The 18,810-nt window shown below is 36.7% G+C and overlaps 1 protein-coding gene across 3 annotated transcripts in view; it reads left to right on the top strand.

Moving 5' to 3' along the window:
- Positions 1-18,810, top strand: part of Lin9 (lin-9 DREAM MuvB core complex component) — a 60,667-nt gene that overhangs the window by 11,774 nt on the left and 30,083 nt on the right. For all 3 annotated transcript variants that reach the window (XM_005404493.2, XM_013504504.1, XM_013504505.1), the window contains 3 exons: positions 7,736-7,869; positions 9,248-9,373; positions 13,695-13,852. In XM_005404493.2, the coding sequence (XP_005404550.1) occupies positions 7,736-7,869; positions 9,248-9,373; positions 13,695-13,852 (418 nt within the window). The remainder of the gene's footprint in view (positions 1-7,735; positions 7,870-9,247; positions 9,374-13,694; positions 13,853-18,810) is intronic.

Raw genomic sequence — 18,810 nt, 5'->3', positions numbered from 1 at the left:
CTAAATCCCCAGCCCCCCTTTTTGTCTTTTTTTGAGATGGTCTCACTGCAGTTCAGGCTGGCCTTGAGCTCACTTTGTAGTCCAGGCTGGTCTCGAACTCGCAATGATCCTCCTGCCTCAGCCTCCTAAGTGCTGGGATTATAGGCATTCGCCACCATGCCCAGTCCTTTTTTAGTTTTGACCTTTTTTAAAAAAAATCGTAGTGGACATATAAGAATGAAAGGAATAAAAATTGAATATGAACACATTAACTTTAAGAATACTATATTATTTCCTCTTGTCTGATATATATATATAATACTCTCTTTTTTTGTCTTTTTGAGACAGGGTCTTGCGATGCAGTTCAGGCTGGCCTTGAGCTCACTTTGTAGCGCAGGCTGGTCTCAAATTTGCAATGATTCTCCTGTCTCAGCCTCCCAAGTGCTGGGATTACAGACATGCGCCACCATGCCTGGCTTTTGTTTCCTTTCATAGTAGAGGTGATTTTCATATCAAATGAAGGCATGGACATCAACATGTCCTACCAGAAATTTTTCCATGCCTTTTTGATAATTTTAAACAGTAAAATGTATTCATGTTCTGTAAAATAAACAAAACACATCTTAAATGTTTTTTAAAAACATCAAGAAAAATTTAAAAATTTGATTTTGTTGGGCATGGTGGTGCACGCCTGTAATCCCAGCCCTTGGGAAGCTGCAGCAGGAGGATGGTTGCGAGTTTAAGACCAGCTGGGGCTACAAAGTGAGCTCAAGGCCAGCCTGAACTGCATAGCGAGACCCTGTCTCAAAAAGACAAAAATAAATAAATAAATAATAAAAATTTGATCTTACTGAAAATAAAATATGCTGGGTATGGTGGCACACACCTATAATCCCAGCACTCAGAAGTTTGAGGCAGGAAGAAGGCCATGAGTTCAAGGCTAGCCTGGGCTAGATAAGTGAGTTCAAAGTCAACCTGCACTATGTAGTGAAACACTGACTCAAAAAAAAGAAGAAAAGAAAATGCCATGTGTTTCTAGGCTTGGTAAATATTGGATACAGGGTTGAATGAACGTAAGAAATATATAAATAATTCTGTTAGACTTTGGAAAGACTGTGTTGCTAGGATAATCTCAATGACATATAAACATACAGAAAACTTTGGTCTTATGATATGAAACTACCCTGTCCCTGTTTTATCCACTGCCTTTCTACCCAGGCACATACCTCCTTCCAGGACTATGTGGCAGAGTCCTTTCTCCTTTGGATCAGTACAGAAATGATATACAAATATGATAGGAGACCTCTTCAAATACCTGAAAAGATGTTATAGCCTCTCGGTTTTCTCTTTACTAGGTTGTTATTATTTTGTTTTGTTTCAGCTTTTTGAGACTGGGTTTCACTATGTAGTTTCGGGCTGGCCTTGAGCTCATTTTGTAGTCTAGACTCACCTTGAACTCATAGTGATCCTCCTGCCTCAGCTTCCTGTGTGCTGGGATTAGAGGCATGCCATGACCAACTCTCTTTACTAGTTCTAACAGCCCTCTTTCTTTCAATTTTTTATGTGATGTGGCTTGTTCATTTGCATTTCTAATCACATTCATTGAATCTACTGGATTTTGTCTTGTGTCTGCCTGTCTGTCTTTATTTTGTGGTGCAAACTCAGGCTCTTACACACATGCTAGGCAAGTGCTCTATCACTGAACTGCGTTCCTCCCAGCCTGTCTATATGTTTATTTAAAGAACAACATCAGGTACTGAAGAATTACGAAAACCAACTTTTACTGAGTATTTATGTGTCACATCTTGTTCTAAGCATTTCATAGGTATTACTTTCATTTAATTTGTAACAACTCTCATGAAGGCTAATACTAAAATGGTAGGCAGCTTGTCTCCAGAGTCCTGCTTTTTGTCCTGCTCTTTGTTTTTTAAAATAGCTTATTGAGGCATAATTCACATATACAGTTCATCTATTGAAAGTATACACTTTAATTGTTCTTAATATGTGCAGAGTTGTATAATCATCTCCACAATTTTAGAACATTTTTATTAGCCCAGAAAAAAATTCTTATACCTAGTAGCGGTCATTCTCTAGTTTTCATTTGTTGAATAAACCTTAGAAAGGTAATTGCTACAACAAGCATATTTACATTTAAAATATGAAATAATCACTCCATAGAAGTTGTAATAATTAGTATTCCTATAAACAGTTTATTTTCTCATACCTAACAGAAGAGTGTTCAAGATAGTTTTGTTATATACTATTGGATATAGATCTATATTGGGCAGTGGATATATATCTAGATATAGATATAGATATATTTACATACATACCTGTATCTGGTGAGCTACCAACACCCTGTTTATTTTTATTTTTTTGGGTACCAGGAATCAAATTCAGGACCTTGCACTTGCCAGGCAGGTGCTTGTGCCACTAGGCTATATCCATGGCCCCAAATAACCCTACTTAAAAATCTGGTTCACTACCTAGAAAAAAATCATGACACTTTTTGTGTTAATAATACTTTAAGGGTGACTGAACATAGTGGCACATGCATGTAATCCCAGCACTCAGGAGCCTGAGGCAGGAGGATCAGTGCGAGTTCAAGGCCAGCCTGAACTGCATAGTGAAACCCTGTCTCAAAAAACAAAAAAATATATATTTTTAAGGTAACTTTTTTTTGGAGATAGGATCTTGCTATATAATTCAGGCTGGCCTTGAACTCACTGTGTAGTGCAGGCTGGCCTTGAACTTGCAGTGATTCTCGTGCCTCAGTCTCCTGAGTGCTGGGATAATAGGTGTGTGCCACCATGCCTGGTGCTTTTAGTCATTTCTTGAGTTTGTTATCCTCAGAAAGATCAAAAATTTATATGGTTTTAGAATTGTCATGTTTCCTCTTATTTCATTTTTTAAAATGTTTAAATCTTAAATTGTTTTAGAGTAAGGAAAGTAAGGCTGCAACCTGCGTTTCCATCAGAGGGCTAGTTTTCTTGGTAACGTATTTTTTTTTGTTTTGTTTCGTTTTTTTTTGGTTTTTTTTCCAGTACTGGGAATCGAACTCATGACGATGCACTTGCCAGGCAGGTGCTGTGTCGCTGAGCTAAATCCCCAGCCCCAGTAACATGTATTATAATCCATCTTTTATATATTGATATAAAAGTATTTCTTCAGCACAAGCTAAATTCCTATGTACATTTGGGGTTAATTTCTGGAACAGGGTTTCACTATATAATTGAGGCTGGGCTTGATCTCACTATATAGGCCAGGCTGGCCTGAAACTCAAGGTAATCCTCTTGCCTCCCAAGTGTTGGGATTACAGGCATGTGCCACCACACTATGCTGGGTTTTTTTGTCTTTTTTTTTTTTTTTCCGGTACTGGGAATCGAACTCACGACCTTGTGCTTGCCAGGCAGGCACTGTGCCACTGAGCTAAATCCCCAGCCCCCGGGTTTTTTGTCTTTATGTCTAGTGTGTCTGTATGTGCTAGTGTCAAATTGTTCTAACGTAGCTTTGTTGTGTTTTAATGTCTGGCAAGGAAGTGTCTTTTCTTTTTAGATTTTTCCTTTTTCTTTTTTTTGAGACAGGGTCTTGCTATGCAGTTCAGGCTGGCCTTGAGCTCACTTTGTAGCCCAAGCTGGCCTTAAACTCATAATGATCCTCCTGCCTTAACCTCCCAAGTGCTGGGATTACAGGCGTGCACCACCACTCCCAGCTTATTGGTACTGTATAATACTATAAATTAATTTTTGGGGAATGATTATATATGTGACATTGAGACTATCTACCCAAGAACTGGCTGGGAATTCAGTGATTCAAGTCCTTAATATTTCTCACTAGATCAGTAATTTCTTCCATATTAAATTTGCACATTTCCTAAGTATATTCCTAGGTATTTAATATCTGTTAATTGTCTTTTTTTTTTTTGCTCTTCGTTGTTTTTGTTACCAGGAATCGAACTCAGGACCTTGTGCTTGCCAGGCAGGCACTCGTTTTTTTTTTCTTTTGCTCTTATAAACAGGATTTTTCTTGTTTTATTTTGTTTTTGTTTTTGTTTCTGCTTTATCTTTTTGAGACAGAGTCTCGCTATGCAGTTCAGGCTGGCATTGAGCTCACATTGTAGCGCTGGCTGGTCTTGAACTTGTGACAATCCTCCTGCCTCAGCCTCCCAAGTGCTGGAATTACAGGTGTGTGCCACCATGCCTGGCTTCTTGTTTTATTATCTAACCAATTCTTCCTTACGTTTAGAAAAGATTGATGTTGGGGGAGGTACAGGAGGTGGAACACAGGGCATTTGCACTGAGTACATCCCAATTCCTCTTTTACTTTTTAATTTTGAGATAGGCTCTTACTAATTCATCAAGTTGCTCAGGCTAGGCATGAATTTTAGATCCTCCTGTCTCAGCCTCCCAGAGTGCTGAGATTACAAGTATGAGCCACCATGCTTAGAGTGATTGGCTAGTGATCTTAGCTAAAGAGTGATTGTTTTGAACAGTGATCAGGATACTAATTTTTATATATCAGTTTTGTATTTGCTTCATTAAATTTTCTTATTATTTTTCATGGTTATAGTTTTTTTTCTGGGGCAGTCATATAACTTGCAAATACAGTAATGGTAATTTTGGCTTATTTCTGTTTTTTGTTGTTCTTTATATAAGTGGCCAATTCCTTCAGAACAGTGTTTAAAAAACAGTTGTGGGTCGGGGGCTATAGCTCAGCAGCAGGATGCCTGCCTGGCAAGTGCCAGGTCCTGAATTCAGTTTCCAGTTCCAAAAAGAAAATAATTGTTGTAATAGTTGACATCTTAGGCATATTTTTTACTTTAATTAGAATGTTTTTAGTATTTTAACATTGAGCATGATGCAGATTTTTTTTCCAGGGCTGGCGATTGAACCCAGGGTCTTACACATGCTAGGCAAAGCACTCTATTATTCCTAATCCATATCCCCAGCCCAATATAGATCTTTGGTTGGAATAAAGAGAAATGTATTTTGTCAAACATTTTAGTCTGTTTTCTGTTGCTGTTACTATCAACAGCTGATTCTTTTTTTTTCTTTTTTTTGGTTTTTTGGGTTTTTTTTTTCCAGTACCGGGAATCGAACTCACAACCTTGCGCTTGCCAGGCAGGCACTGTGCCGCTGAGCTAAATCCCCAGCCCCTAACAGCTGATTCTTTTATAAAGAAAGCTCGGGACTGGTGCCTCTGGAGTCTGAGCCCATGGTGCTGACCTTGTTTGGCAGCTAGCAAGGGTACCACATTCCATGTACAAGAGAGAGTTTTAGATTTTATTGTATTCTATTCTATTCTAGTTTATATTTTCTTTTCTTTTTAAATTGATTTTATTTATTTACTTTCAGGTTTTTTGTGTGTGGTACTAGCAACTAAATCCTGGGCTTTCACACTGAACTGCATCCTTGTCTCTTTTTTTTTTCTTCTTTTGAGCCAGGAACTCACTAAGTCACAGAGTTGGCTAGGCTGGGCTTGAAGTTTTGATCCTCCTCCCTGAGTACTGGAATTACAAATCTGAGCTAACAGCCTGACATTCTAGTTTACATAACAGAGCCACTCTTTGAGTAACCCCCAAAGCATGAAGGGGTGTATCCTAATAGATGCCTTAATCATCTCTTAAAGGTCCTACTCTCAAATACCACATACATATATGTACCATATTAATATATGACGTGAATTTATTGGTGATTAAGTTTCCAACTATGAAATCTGGGGGACACATTCAAATCATAGCATCAAGTTAAGAAAATACCCATTTTTTCTTGGTTAGCATACTTTAAAGGCTTAATGGTTTTGTTGACATTTTCAAAGAACTTTTAGTTTCACTAGTTTTGTTAATCTAGTTTTTTGTATTGTATTTTACTTATTCTGTTCGAATCCTTTTTTTTTTTAATTTTTAAAATTTTTTTCCAGGACCGGGAATTGAACTCGCAACCTTGCACTTACCAGGCAGGCACTGTGCCGCTGAGCTAAATCCCCAGCCCCTTCTAATCCTATTTCTTTCCTTCAGCTTGCTGTGGTTTTACTTTGTTCTCATTGTTCTAGTTTCTTAAGGTGGGAAGGTGTTGCTGTGATTTGGATATGGTTTGAGTATCCCATAAGGCAGCACTGGTGAACCTTTTGGAGTTTTTCAGTTATACAAACAGCCTGGTGGGGCACTTAAGGCATAGGGCTTCGCATGTGGAATTGTAATCCCCACTGTGAGGTATCAGGAGAGTGAAACCATGAAAGAGGTGACTAGGATTAGATAAGGTTATTGGGGTGGAGCCTCATGGTTGAGTCTTGGTGGCTTTATAAGCAGAGAGAGAAAGACAAGATCCATGCTTGACACCTACCCACATGCTCCTTTACCCTGTCTGTGATGCCAGTATTGCCTCAGGACTCCAACACAAAAAGGCTCTTACCAAATGTGACCCTTCAGATCCCCAGAACTGTGAGTGGGAATACATTTCTTTATAATTCACCCACTCTGTAGTACAGTGTTATTAGCAACAGGGAGGAACCAAGAGCGGTAGGTTATTTATTTGAGTCATTTCTTTTCTAATATAGGTTAAACATAAAGTCTAAATTTTCCTGTATGCACATTAGCTCTGTTGCTTCATTTTTATTATGTTGTTTTTTTTTTTTAGTCATTTCTTTTTCTTGGTGAGGTGGAGGGAGAGGGTTGTTGGGCTTGAATCTAGGCCCTTGCACATACTAGGCAAGTACGGTACTTTATTACCGAGTACAACCCCAGCCCTTTTTATTTTTAAATTTTTTTTTTAATTTTTGGTACCAGGAATCAAACTCAGGACCTTGCACTTGCCAGGCAAGCGCTTGTGCCACTGAGCTATACCCCAGCCCTTATTTTTTATTTTGAGGCAAGGTTTTACTAAGTTGCCCATGCTGACCTCAAATTTGGAATCCTCCTGCCTCAACCTCTTGAGGGTTTTTTGGGTATTTTTCAAATGTTTTTAGTATTGTTGGAGGTGATCATAGGACTTTTCTTATTTTGATTTATTAATAATGGCAAATTACATTAATAATTTCCTAATACTGGTTCGTCCTTGATATGAATTCCACGGTTTGCATTGCATTATTTTGATGTTCTAATGGTGCTGTCTAGTAAGTTTCTTTTTTATTTTTAAGGATTGTAGCAATCCATACATATGAATGATATTTTGTGAAGTTTTATTATACTTGGGCAGATTTTATTGTCTGTTACGCTGACTTTATAAAAATAGTTAGGAAGCTTTTTGTTTTTCTTCAATGACTTAAAACATTTGAATAGCATTAGAGTTCTCCAGTTTGGTGCACAATTTACCCCTGGGCCTAGTGCTTGCTTGCACTTGTGCATATTCCCCCATCTTTTCAGCAGTGTGTTTGTGTGTTTTATTTTACAGTGCTGTGGGTTGAACCCAGGATTTTTCATGCAGGCCAGGCAAGTGCTATACCACTGAGCCAGTGCAGCAGTTCTAGGATTATTTCATATGTCTTCCTACATACCTAAATTGAAATTGTATTGCAATTTGAACTGGTATGGACAAATATTTCACTTTCCTTGTCAGAATATGTTATGAAATTTGAGGCTTTAACTGTAAGAAATAACCAGAATGGTATTTGTCAAACAATAACAAAAATTTTATGTTGAATATCATTGAAATGTGTTCAGTACTTAAGCATAATTTACCTGTTTACAAATGTATTCAATGTTATAAATGTTCATTTTTACTTAATAAAGCTGTAATTAATCTATTTTTCAATTGTATAGAAATTTACAGCAACAATGTCAACACCAGATAAGAAAGCTTCACAGAAGATTGGTTTTCGATTACGGAACCTACTCAAGCTTCCAAAAGCACATAAATGGTGCATATATGAGTGGTTCTATTCAAATATAGACAAGTATGTATCATGGCTTATATTCCCAATATTACTTGAACCAGAAATTTGCTTTTCAAATGTTATAAGCTATAGCCTTTTCTAAAAGTTGATCTTCATCTTATTTTTTCTTGACTTCATTCTTTTCTTCTTTCTCTTTTCTTTTCTTTTCTTTTTTTTCTTTGTATGGAAATAGGGTCTGACTGGGTTGTCCAGGTTGGTCTTGAACTCTTGGGCTCAAATGATCCTTCTGCTTTAGCCTTCTGAGTAGCGGGGGCTAACAGTGTACACATTCACGCCCACTGTTGAATCCAGTTTTCTATTCCTTATTTCAGTTTGATTCATAACTGTTTCTTTTAGGTTTTTAACCTTTGCTACCCCTCTTTGGGGAAAAAGTTACACAGTTTGGTGAAAAATTAAATGAAAGTATAATTTCTGCATTATAATTAACGATGACAGTAGGGATAGCCTAAGACAAAGCATTGTTTGTAGTGATTTGTAAGTCTTGAGAGTTTAAGTGCTAATGTAATTTCAAACTTACTAATGTTAAAAACTCTGGAAAATTTTTTGGAGGGTAGTCTTTATATTTTGCATATAATACTTAAGTACTTTAGCCATACATAAATATTTAAGTATGACATAAAGATTTGGCTGGAAACCATTTATTTGACAATAGAATTTATTGAGTAAAAATTTTGATTCCTAATCCATCTTTATATGCCATTATTGGTACTTGGTTTGCTGAATATTTATTTTTACTTCCCTTCTATTTTCCAACTCAGCTGCCTACCCTGAAACTCATGTATCTCAGATATTTATATCTGAGTCCAGTATATTTATGTGTCTTTGTAAAGACTGCTTTCCCAAACTCATGAATAGAATTATTTTATTTTTGTGCATAAGTTTTCCATACACTTATGAAAGCTTTCAGGGTATCCTCTGATCTGAGTTCTTCTGAGATTCCTGAAACCTAGTCTAACCCTCGAGAGTCTTCTCATGTTCTAAGACTAGTTTAATTCCAAAGTCCTTGGTGATAGTATTACCTTTGGGACAAAGATTTTGTTTGCCTTTGTCAGCTGTAATACCAGGGCCAGGACACCCTTCCTAAGGATAGACTCACACATATTCCCATGTAAGAGACTGAACAGAAATCAGTATCTCCTCAAATCTCAAGCAGTGTTTCCTGAGTGCCTTTTACACATTAGTTGTTTCACAAGTGCAAGTATTTAATTTTAACACTTTGAGTTCGTGGCTATTTTGTTTATAAATGGGGTAGAAGTGGAAGTTAGTATTTTGTTATTAATATCATTAGGAAAATTGGAATGAATACTTTGAATTTTATGTCATTTAAGAAAGTAACACATTATATATTAACCAATAAAGTACCATTTCTGTTTTACAGACCACTTTTTGAAGGTGATAATGACTTCTGTGTATGTCTAAAGGAATCTTTTCCTAATTTGAAAACAAGAAAGTTAACAAGAGTAGAATGGGGAAAAATCAGACGGCTTATGGGAAAACCACGGAGGTAAAAGTAAAGTTTTATTTAAAATAAAATAAAATAAATCAGTATTGCTTCTTGACCTTCTGGCTAACATCAAGTGTAAAAAAAAAACCTCAATAAATAGTTGAGCAGTTGGTAGTATTATTACTACATACATTTATTTATTTATTTATTTATTTATTTATGTTACTAGAGATTGAACCCAAGGCCTTCGCACTAAGCTACATCCCCAGCCCCTGCTGACTTTTTTTTGTGTGTGTGAGACACAGCTGCACTAAGTTCCTGAGGCTGGGCTCAAACTTGGGATAATCCAGCCTCAGTCTCCCAGAGTGCTAGAATTACAGATGTGCACCATGAGGCCCAGCTTGGAATAGGTCTTTCTAATAAGCTCCAAACCTAGGAGCCATAAAAGAATACCAGTAATTTAGACTTTATTAAAATGATGACATTGGGGCTGGGGATTTCAGTGGCACAGCGCCTGCCTGGCAAGCACAGATTGTGAGTTCGATTCCTGGTACCAGAAAAAAACCAAAAAAAAAAGATGACATTTTGTATTGTTAATAAAGAAAAACAAGAAGTCAAAATGCAGCAATATAAAAATAAACATTACTTATCACAGACAGAGGGTTAATTCCCTAATATGTAAAGAAGTTCTACAAACCAATAAGAAGTTAAATAACTCATAATAAAAATTACTATATACAAATAATTCATAGACAAGGAAGAAGAAATGACTCATCTGAACATGAAAAAATTTCAGTTTTTCTTACAGGAAACACCAAATGAAAGTATGCTGAGATAGTGGTTTTTATTCTCAGATTGATGATCTTCATGAAGCTTTATTTAACATTGAGTTGTTAATAGTATGGGGGGTTACTTTTTATATACTGCTGAGATTACTCTTTACTCTTTACTGGTGAGAGATTAATTTTATATAATCGTTGTGGAGGGCAATTTGATGTAACAGTCACATTTATAAATTTACACACTTTTTACCAAGCACTTCTAAGAATTTATACATAGAAACACTTACACATAGATGAAATGTTTTTTCTTTTTTTTTCAGTTTTATTTGTAGTAGCAAAAGATTGACAACAAGTGAGATGTCCATGAATACTAGAATGATTAAAGTATGGACCTAGAATAGAAAACTCTGAAACCACTCAACATAAAACAAAAAACATGGACTAGGAATGTAACTTTGAGGTAGAGCACATACTTAGCATTCACAAAAACAGCCCTGTACATATTGATAACAGGATATATTAAGAATGCAAAATAAACAGTAGTGCATATTGTAACTGTTTGAGAACAGTCAGAGGAAAACATGTGCCTTTTTTGGCTTGTGTATGCTAAAGCCCAGTGAAGGACATATACAAAATATATAATAATGATCTTCTGGGAACCAAACTAGGTAAGTAAGGAATATTCCAGGCATAAAACTTTTCAGTACCTTTCTTTGTTTTTATTTTTTTGAGTCAGGGTCTTGCTGTGTACCCCTGAACTCGAAGTGATCCTCCTGCTTCAGCTTTCCAAGTGTTGGCATTACACGCATGCAACCACCACTCCCAGCCAAGAATTTTCAGTACATTTTGACGTTTTCAATGAAAAGTCATGCCAGTTGTGGCGCACACCTGTAATCCCAGCACTCAGGAGGTTGAGGCAGGAGGATCATTGCAAGTTGAAGACCAGCTTGGGCTACAAAGTGAGCTCAAGGCTAGTCTGCATAGCAAGACCCTGTCTCAAAAAGACAAAAAAAAAAAAAAAAAAAAAAATCAGAGGTCACGCAAATGTATTAAGTACTCAGAAATACTTAAATAAAATTTGACTGTTGGAAATACGTATATTATGTCTGGAATGCATATATAAGTTTTAAATTCAATAAGAAGAAATAGTCCAGTTAACAAAACTGGCAAAAATTTGAATAAATGATTCATTTGTAGGTTCAAAGCCAGCCTGGGCATCTTTATGAGACCCTGTCTCAAAGTTAAGAGGTGGGAATGCCCCTATGTTGTTCAGTGCTCAGTACGATCAAAAAGGGGTGGGGGCTGTTGCTTGTGTAGCTTAGTGGTGGAGTAGGGTACTTGCCTAGCTTGTGCAAAGCCTCAGGGTCCATGCTCAGCACCTTGGGGGTAAAAAAGGCAAGAAAGTGCAGTCTGGGCCTGGGTGTACAGTAGTCCCAGCATGAAGACAGAAAGAGAAAAGGAATGGGTATATTTATACAAAAACTGATACGTATACTGTCCATTTGCTGCCCATAGCAACTTTGTAATAGTCAAAAACTGAGAAGATCCCAAATGTTCAGTAGGTGCATAGATGAACAAATTGTGATACATGTATGCAACTCATCAATATGAAAGAATGAACAACCTGGAAACACTCAGAATAGTTACTGAGCAAAAGAACCCTGACAAGAGCCTATACCAAATGATTCTTTTGTTCTAACATTTTAGATGACAGAAGTAGAAACAGATCTATAATGTTAGAGAGCAACTTAGTGGCTGCTTGAGAAGGAGTGGTATGAGAACAGGAGAACTGCAAAGGGGGATATGGGAGTGCAAGGACACCAGGGCTATGTGTTCACTGTCTCTATTGTAGTAAGGGATTTATGGATTATACAGTTATGTGTATGTCACAAATTATCAGATTGTATACCTTAAACATTTGCAATTTATTATATGCTCATTATATCTCAGAGCATTACTAAATAAAAATTTTAAAGTTTAAAGCTGGGCATGGTGGCGCACACCTGTCATCCCAGCACTCGAGAGGCTGAGGCAGGAGAATCATTGTGAGTTCAAGACCAGCTTGGGCTACAAATGAGCTTAAGGCCAGCCTGAACTGCATAGTGAGACCCTGTCTCAAAAAGACAAAAAAAAAAAAAAAGTTTAATTGGGGAAATCAGGTACAAGAAAGGATGTAGGAACTGTAACATGCAAAGCAGCAGACAACTCTTAAATACCAAGACTTTTTTTTTTTTTTCTTTGAGCCAGGGTCTCCCTTAGTGCAGGCTGGCCTTGAGCTTGCAACGTGCCACCACACCCATCCTAAGACTTCTAAGTGGTGTTGTGAAGAGCAAAAGAAAGTGTTTTTGTCAGGCATGATGTCACATGCCTCTCAGGAAAGATAAGGTAGGAAGATCACAAGTTCAAGGCCAGACTGGGCTACTTAGTGAAACCCTGTCTTAAAATTTTATTTTATTTTATTTTATTTTTGTTTGTTTTTGTTTTTTGAGACAGGGTCTGTCCCTCTGCAGCTTTGAACTCACTATGCAGCCCAGGCTGGCCTTGAACTTGAGGCGATCCGGTACTGGGATTACAGGTGTATGCCACACCAGGTTTAAAATTAAAAAAAAAATTAAAAGGAGACGGTAATATAGCTCTGTACAAAGGCCCTAGGTTCAATCCATAGTACCAAAAGGGAAAAAAAAATTATGCTATTCAACTTACTGGTAACCCAGTGCTTTGTTTTGTGAGATTCTTTATATATATATATAAAGATTTGTGAGATTCTCTCTCTTTATATATACACACATATACATACACAGCTTGAATGAGCTGTCTTTCTGTATATTTCCAGTCCTTATTTATCATTGTTCACTATGATGCACTTGAAAATTATGCTGGTCTTCATATACTTTTTGTTCATTGTTACTTACTTTTTGAGACTAAATGAAAATGAAGCTCATAATATGCCTTTGAAGGTGGTCAGTATAACATGAAAGTCATGTTTAAATACTTTAATTCATCCTGGAGTCTGAACAAAAGACCCTAGAGAAGAACAAATGTAGTATTCAAACTTCAAGACAGGAAGTGTGATTAAAAGTTCACACAGTGGCACATTTCATCTTAACTACCTATATTGGTATGCTCACTGAGTCAGAGAGAAAGTGCCATGTTCTTCTGAATAGAATCTTGAAATTCAGCTTCATCCTTACAAGCAAACCTGGGCTCCAGACATGACTGTGTCAGAGGTTGGTGTAGAAAGGGAGGATTTAGGCTTGCTTATACATCTTTGTCTTGAAAGGTTCTTTTTGTTGTTTTGTTCTGTTTTCATTAAAAGTAGTTTACAGGGAAACAGTTTCTATAATCCTGTTTAAAAATACAGTACTGTAAAGAAGATGAAGTAATTAGGTAGCTTCATGGTGATACACACCTATAATCCCACTATTCAGGAGGCTGAGGCAGGAGGATCGCCACAAGTTCAAGGCAGTCTGGATTATATAGGGAGATCTTGTCTCAAAAAGAATGTGGAGTAAAAAAGCAGCAGCGAGATGAATGATCAGAGTGTTGAGTTTCTGTATAGGCTAGTTATAAGTTTATATGATTTTTATAATTTTTTCTAGATGTTCTTCTGCATTTTTTGAGGAAGAGAGATCAGCGTTAAAACAGAAACGGCAGAAAATAAGGCTCTTACAACAAAGGAAAGTTGCGGATGTTTCACAGTTCAAAGATCTACCAGATGAAATTCCTTTGCCCTTGGTTATTGGAACCAAAGTTACAGGTAAGTAAAGACAAGCTTATTACTATCATGACGTATAACGTTCAACAAGATCATTTCTACTGGAGATTTAGAAAGCTTACTTGTAGTTCTGTGGTAATTCACTGTGTAGATGTTACATGTGAAATATATTTTTTAAGGTAATTAGAAAAAAGTATACTGGTTTAAAGCAAACTGATATGAAGATGAAATTTAAAATTCATTGGAATAGTTAATAACTGTGTTGTTTAAATGTTTAAATTATTCTCTTTTGCCTCCACATCATTTGTTTTGTTTCCCTAAGGAGGCCTATCTAGTTGGTTCATGAATACTGTTCTTTTTACAGTCTCTTTGGGTCTAGAGATAGTCCATTTCTTTTCTCTTTTTTTTTCCCCTACAGTGTTTCATTGATTTTTATTTGGTGCATGATTTACAGTAAGAATTATTCCTTATAAGAAACACATTAATTTCATTTCAGTTTTTTTATTAGTACATGTTTATAGTACATAATGATTATATTGATTACAGTTGATAACATTACATAACACATCTTAATTCTTTTTACTTCCCCTTTCTGTACCCCTTTTCCCTCCTCCATGTCTTGGTCCCCTTCTCATTCTCAAAGATCTAGAGATAGTCCATTTGTAATGACCAATTATTTAAAATTAAATTATTAGGAAGTTTGCTCAAAATTTTGTAAGGTAGCTGGGTATGGTGGTGCACGCCTATAATCCCAGCACTTAGGAGGCTGAGGTAGGAGGTTTGCCATGAGTTTGAGGCCAGCCTGAGCCTTGTAGCAAGTTGAAGGCCAGCCTGAAACAACATAGTGAGACCTTGTCTCAAAAAAAAAGTAAGGTAGTGTTGGGTATGGTGGTATACACCTGCGTTCCCAGCAATATGAGGCAGAAGCAAGAGGCTTGCAAATTTGAGTCCAGCACAGCGAGATCCTGTCTCAGAGTTCAAAAATTTTAAAAGGGTGTAGCTCAGTGCACAGGACCTGTGTTCAATTCTGAGAACTCACTAACCAACCAACCAACCAACCAACAAATAAGTTGGACCCAGCAACATTTATAAAGAACAAGATATCATAACTAAGGAGAGTTTATTATGGGAATACAAATAGGATTAACATTCAAAAATCAGTGTCAAGAATATGAAGAGATAGGCCACAGACTGGAAGAAAAAACATTTGCCTAAGGTATATCTGATAAAGGACTATTATCAAAAATATATAAAAAACTTTTAAAGCTCAACAATAAAATAATTTAAAAGACAGCTAAAGATCTTAACAGACACCACACCAAAGAAGACACACAGATGGCAAAGAAATATCTAAAAAGATCCTGTACACAACATCTGATACCCTTATGGAAATGCAAATTAAAATAGTGAGGCACCATTAACACACTTCATAGGTTGAGAAGAATCCAGAACACTGTGACACTTGACTGCTGATAAAGATGGCTAGCAACAGAAGCTCTCATTTTACCAAACCAAGCACACAATCACCATTCAACCCACTGTTTGTATGTCTTGGTATTTACTTAAAGGAGTTGAAAACTATGTCCACAGAAGAGCGTGCCTGGGGGTGTTCGTGGCAATTTTATTTGTAATTGCCAAAACTTAGATGCAACCACAGTGCCTTTCAGGAGGTAAATGGATAAATCAGCTCTGGCACATCCCAGACAATGGAATATTATTCCATACTAAAAAGAAATGAGCTGTCAAGCAGTGAAAAGATGTGGAGGAAACTCAAACACACCTCAGTAATAAAACAAGTCAGTGTGAAAAGTTGTAACTACTGGTATATGTTTCTGGAAAAGGCAACACTAGGGAACAATGGAAAGGTCAGTGATTGCCAAGGGTTGGGCAGAAAGAGGAATGAAAAGGCAGAATACAGAGGATTTGAGGGCACTGAAACTTACTCATAGGGTACTATAATGGTGGGAGCATCAGTGTACATTTGTCAAAACCTATATAGAATGTTCTCCAAGAGGGAACACTCCTGTAAACTGTGTTCTGAATGATAATGAGGTGGCAGTGTAGGTGGGCTGACGGGAACTCATATACCACTCTGGTTCATGGTGTTGCTAGTAGAGGTGACAGGATAGAGACAGAGGGCATATGCAGCGGCTGTATGGAAACTGTATGTTCTGTTCTTTTGCTGCGAACCCAATACTGTTCTAAAAATGTATTTGAGCCAGGAATGGTGGCGCACACCTGTAATCCCAGCACTTGGGAGCCTGAGGCAGGAGGATTGTTGCAAGTTCAAGACCAACCTGGGATACAAAGTGAGCTCAAGGCCAACCTGAACTGCATAGTAAGACCCTGTCTCAAAAAGACAAAAATTCATAAATTAAATTAAATAAAAATATATTTGAAAATTAGTAAAAAATTAGTTCACCTTTGTCTTAGTCACTTTCCTCATCCCTAGGACAAAATACCTGACACCCACAAGTTAAAAGAAGAGAGGTTTATTTTAGCTCCTGTTTTAGTCTATAGTTGGCCTGTTCCAAGGCAAGAAAGGTTGATGGAAGGGTCTGATGGAGAAAGCTGCTTACCTCATGGCCTCCAGGAAACAAAGCATGTCAAGGGAGGAGCAGAAGGGGAAGTACAGCTTCTGGCTCACACCCGCAGCCCCCATAATCCAGTCATCCAAAGTCCTACCTTTGAGAACATGAGGTTTTGGCAGAACATCTAGATATAAGCCATAAAAACTTTATTTAACAATATAAAAGAAAAAAATTACATGGTCCTAGCAATAGATACAGAAAAATCAATTGACAATATTCATAATAAACCTGTCCACAAACTAAAAATAGAACTTCCTCAAACTGATTAAAGTTCATATGCTAAAAAAATAAAGTTCATATGCTAAAACTACTTTTACTTCTGTATATTTAGTGCTAAAATTTTGAATGCTTTGGCACTAAGATCAGGAATAATTCAGGGATACGTTCAACATTTCCATTCAGCATTCTCGTAGAGTACAATAAATAGTTCAGAAGTAGACCCACCCTTCTGTGGGTGGCTGACTTCATAATGCCACCAAAGCATTTCAGTGCAAAAGGAGAGTGTTTCAACAGGTAGTGCTGGAGGAACTAGATATCCATGTTGAAATAAATGTTACTCCTTCATGCTGTACAGAAACGTAATCTGAGGTAGACCAACAGGCTAAGCAGAAAAGCTAAAGCTATAAAACCTCTACAAGTAAATATATCAAATAGGTATATATACAAGTAAATATATACAAAAAAAATATGAGGAAAGTATCCTTGGGATCTGTTCAAAGGCAGAGATTTGTTCGGATGGACAAAGTAATTATCAAAAAAGCAAAAGATGATTTATGTTTCACTTAAAAACTGCATTAAAAGGCACCAATAGGAAAATAGGCAAAACTGTTAGATCAAATTAACTGATAATGTTTTTCAACTTTTCTGTATCCCTTTAGTGATTTTTTGAGAAAACAATATTAAAATCACCAGTTGTTGCATTTTATATTACTGTTTATAGATCTGTCAGCTTTTGCTCCATGTAATTTGGAGTTCTGTGGAGATTAATAGCCACTTATCTGGACCTGTGGTGGCACACACCTGTAATCTCAGCGCTTTGAGAAGCTAAGGCAAGATTGCAAGTTCAAACCCAGCTTGGGTAACTTACTGACTTAGCAAGAACCTCTCTCAAAATTAAAAGTAAATAAGTAAAAAAGGCTGAGGCCGTAGCTTAGTATGAAGGCCCTGAGTTCATTCCCCAGTATTAAAAAAAAGACTCATATGTTTGTCTTTGTCATGTTTTCCCAATATATTAAACCTCCCCACATTGTGTTTTTTGAGGTTTGGTTTGGCTTTGTTGTTTGTGTTTTGAGCAAAGGTCTCCCTGTATAGTCTAGGCTGGCCTTGAATTCATGTCAGTTCTTCTACCTGTGCCTCCTAAGAGCTGGGATTACAGGTGTGCACTTCAACACCTGGCTATTAACTCTTTTTTCATGATGAAATGTCCCTCTAGTAATATATGTTATTTTAAATTTTCATTTTGCATATTTTATATTAATACAACCACCCTAGTTCTCTTAGAATTTTAGTTACCATGGTAATATTTTTCTGTCCTTTTACTTTCAATATGTTTGTGTCTTTGAATCTAAAGTGTGGCTTGCCACAAGTAGAAATATACAGACAGCTTATAGTGAGCCTTTTTTTTAATTCATTCTACAAATGTGTGCTTTTTTTGTTCAGTGTTTAGTGCATTCACATTTAATGTATTATCTGCGTGGTTGCATTTGTATTTTCCTTTTGCTGTTTGTTAGTGTGTCATGACCTTTTTGTTCCTTTGTACATCCTTTGCTACCTTTTTTTTCTACCTCCTTTTGTGTTAAATTTTTTAGTGTAAAATTCAACTTCTCTTGATTTTTGAAAGTAGTTTTTTGTTTTTGTTGTTGCTCCAGGAATTATATATATGCAGTATACATAACATCATATCCTACTTCAGGTTAATACTGACTTAATTCTGGCTTAGAAATAGCAGCTTTGGGGCACAGCGCCTGCCTGGCAAGCGCAAAGTCGTGAGTTGGATTCCCGTTACCGGAAGAAAAACAAAAAAACAAACAAAAAAAGAAATAGTAGCTTTTCTCCACTATAGCTATAGTTCTTCTCATTTCCTTTTTATTGTTTTCATTTTGTACATTGTATTTGTCTATGTGATAAACTCAGCAATACAGTTTTTTTTGTGCTACCCAATATAGTATTATATAGTTGTTGTTTCAAATAGTCTATTGTTTTGCTAAAGTAATGAAGAAAATAGAAAAAAATTGTGTGTAGAGAATTTTTTGTTTGTGTCTCTATGTTTACCATTTCTCATGCTCTCCTTTCCATGCTATGGATTTTGGTTATTGTCTGATACTATTTCCTTTTATCACTAAGGACTTTTTCTCTCCTTCCCTCTTCACGCTCTTCTTCCTTCCCTCCTCCTGCTTTCCTTTCCTCATC

Source organism: Chinchilla lanigera, unplaced genomic scaffold, assembly GCF_000276665.1.
Source record: "Chinchilla lanigera isolate Chin_1 unplaced genomic scaffold, ChiLan1.0 scaffold00088, whole genome shotgun sequence".
NCBI classification, from domain to species: domain Eukaryota; kingdom Metazoa; phylum Chordata; class Mammalia; order Rodentia; family Chinchillidae; genus Chinchilla; species Chinchilla lanigera.
This window is presented reverse-complemented; position numbering and strand designations above follow the sequence as displayed.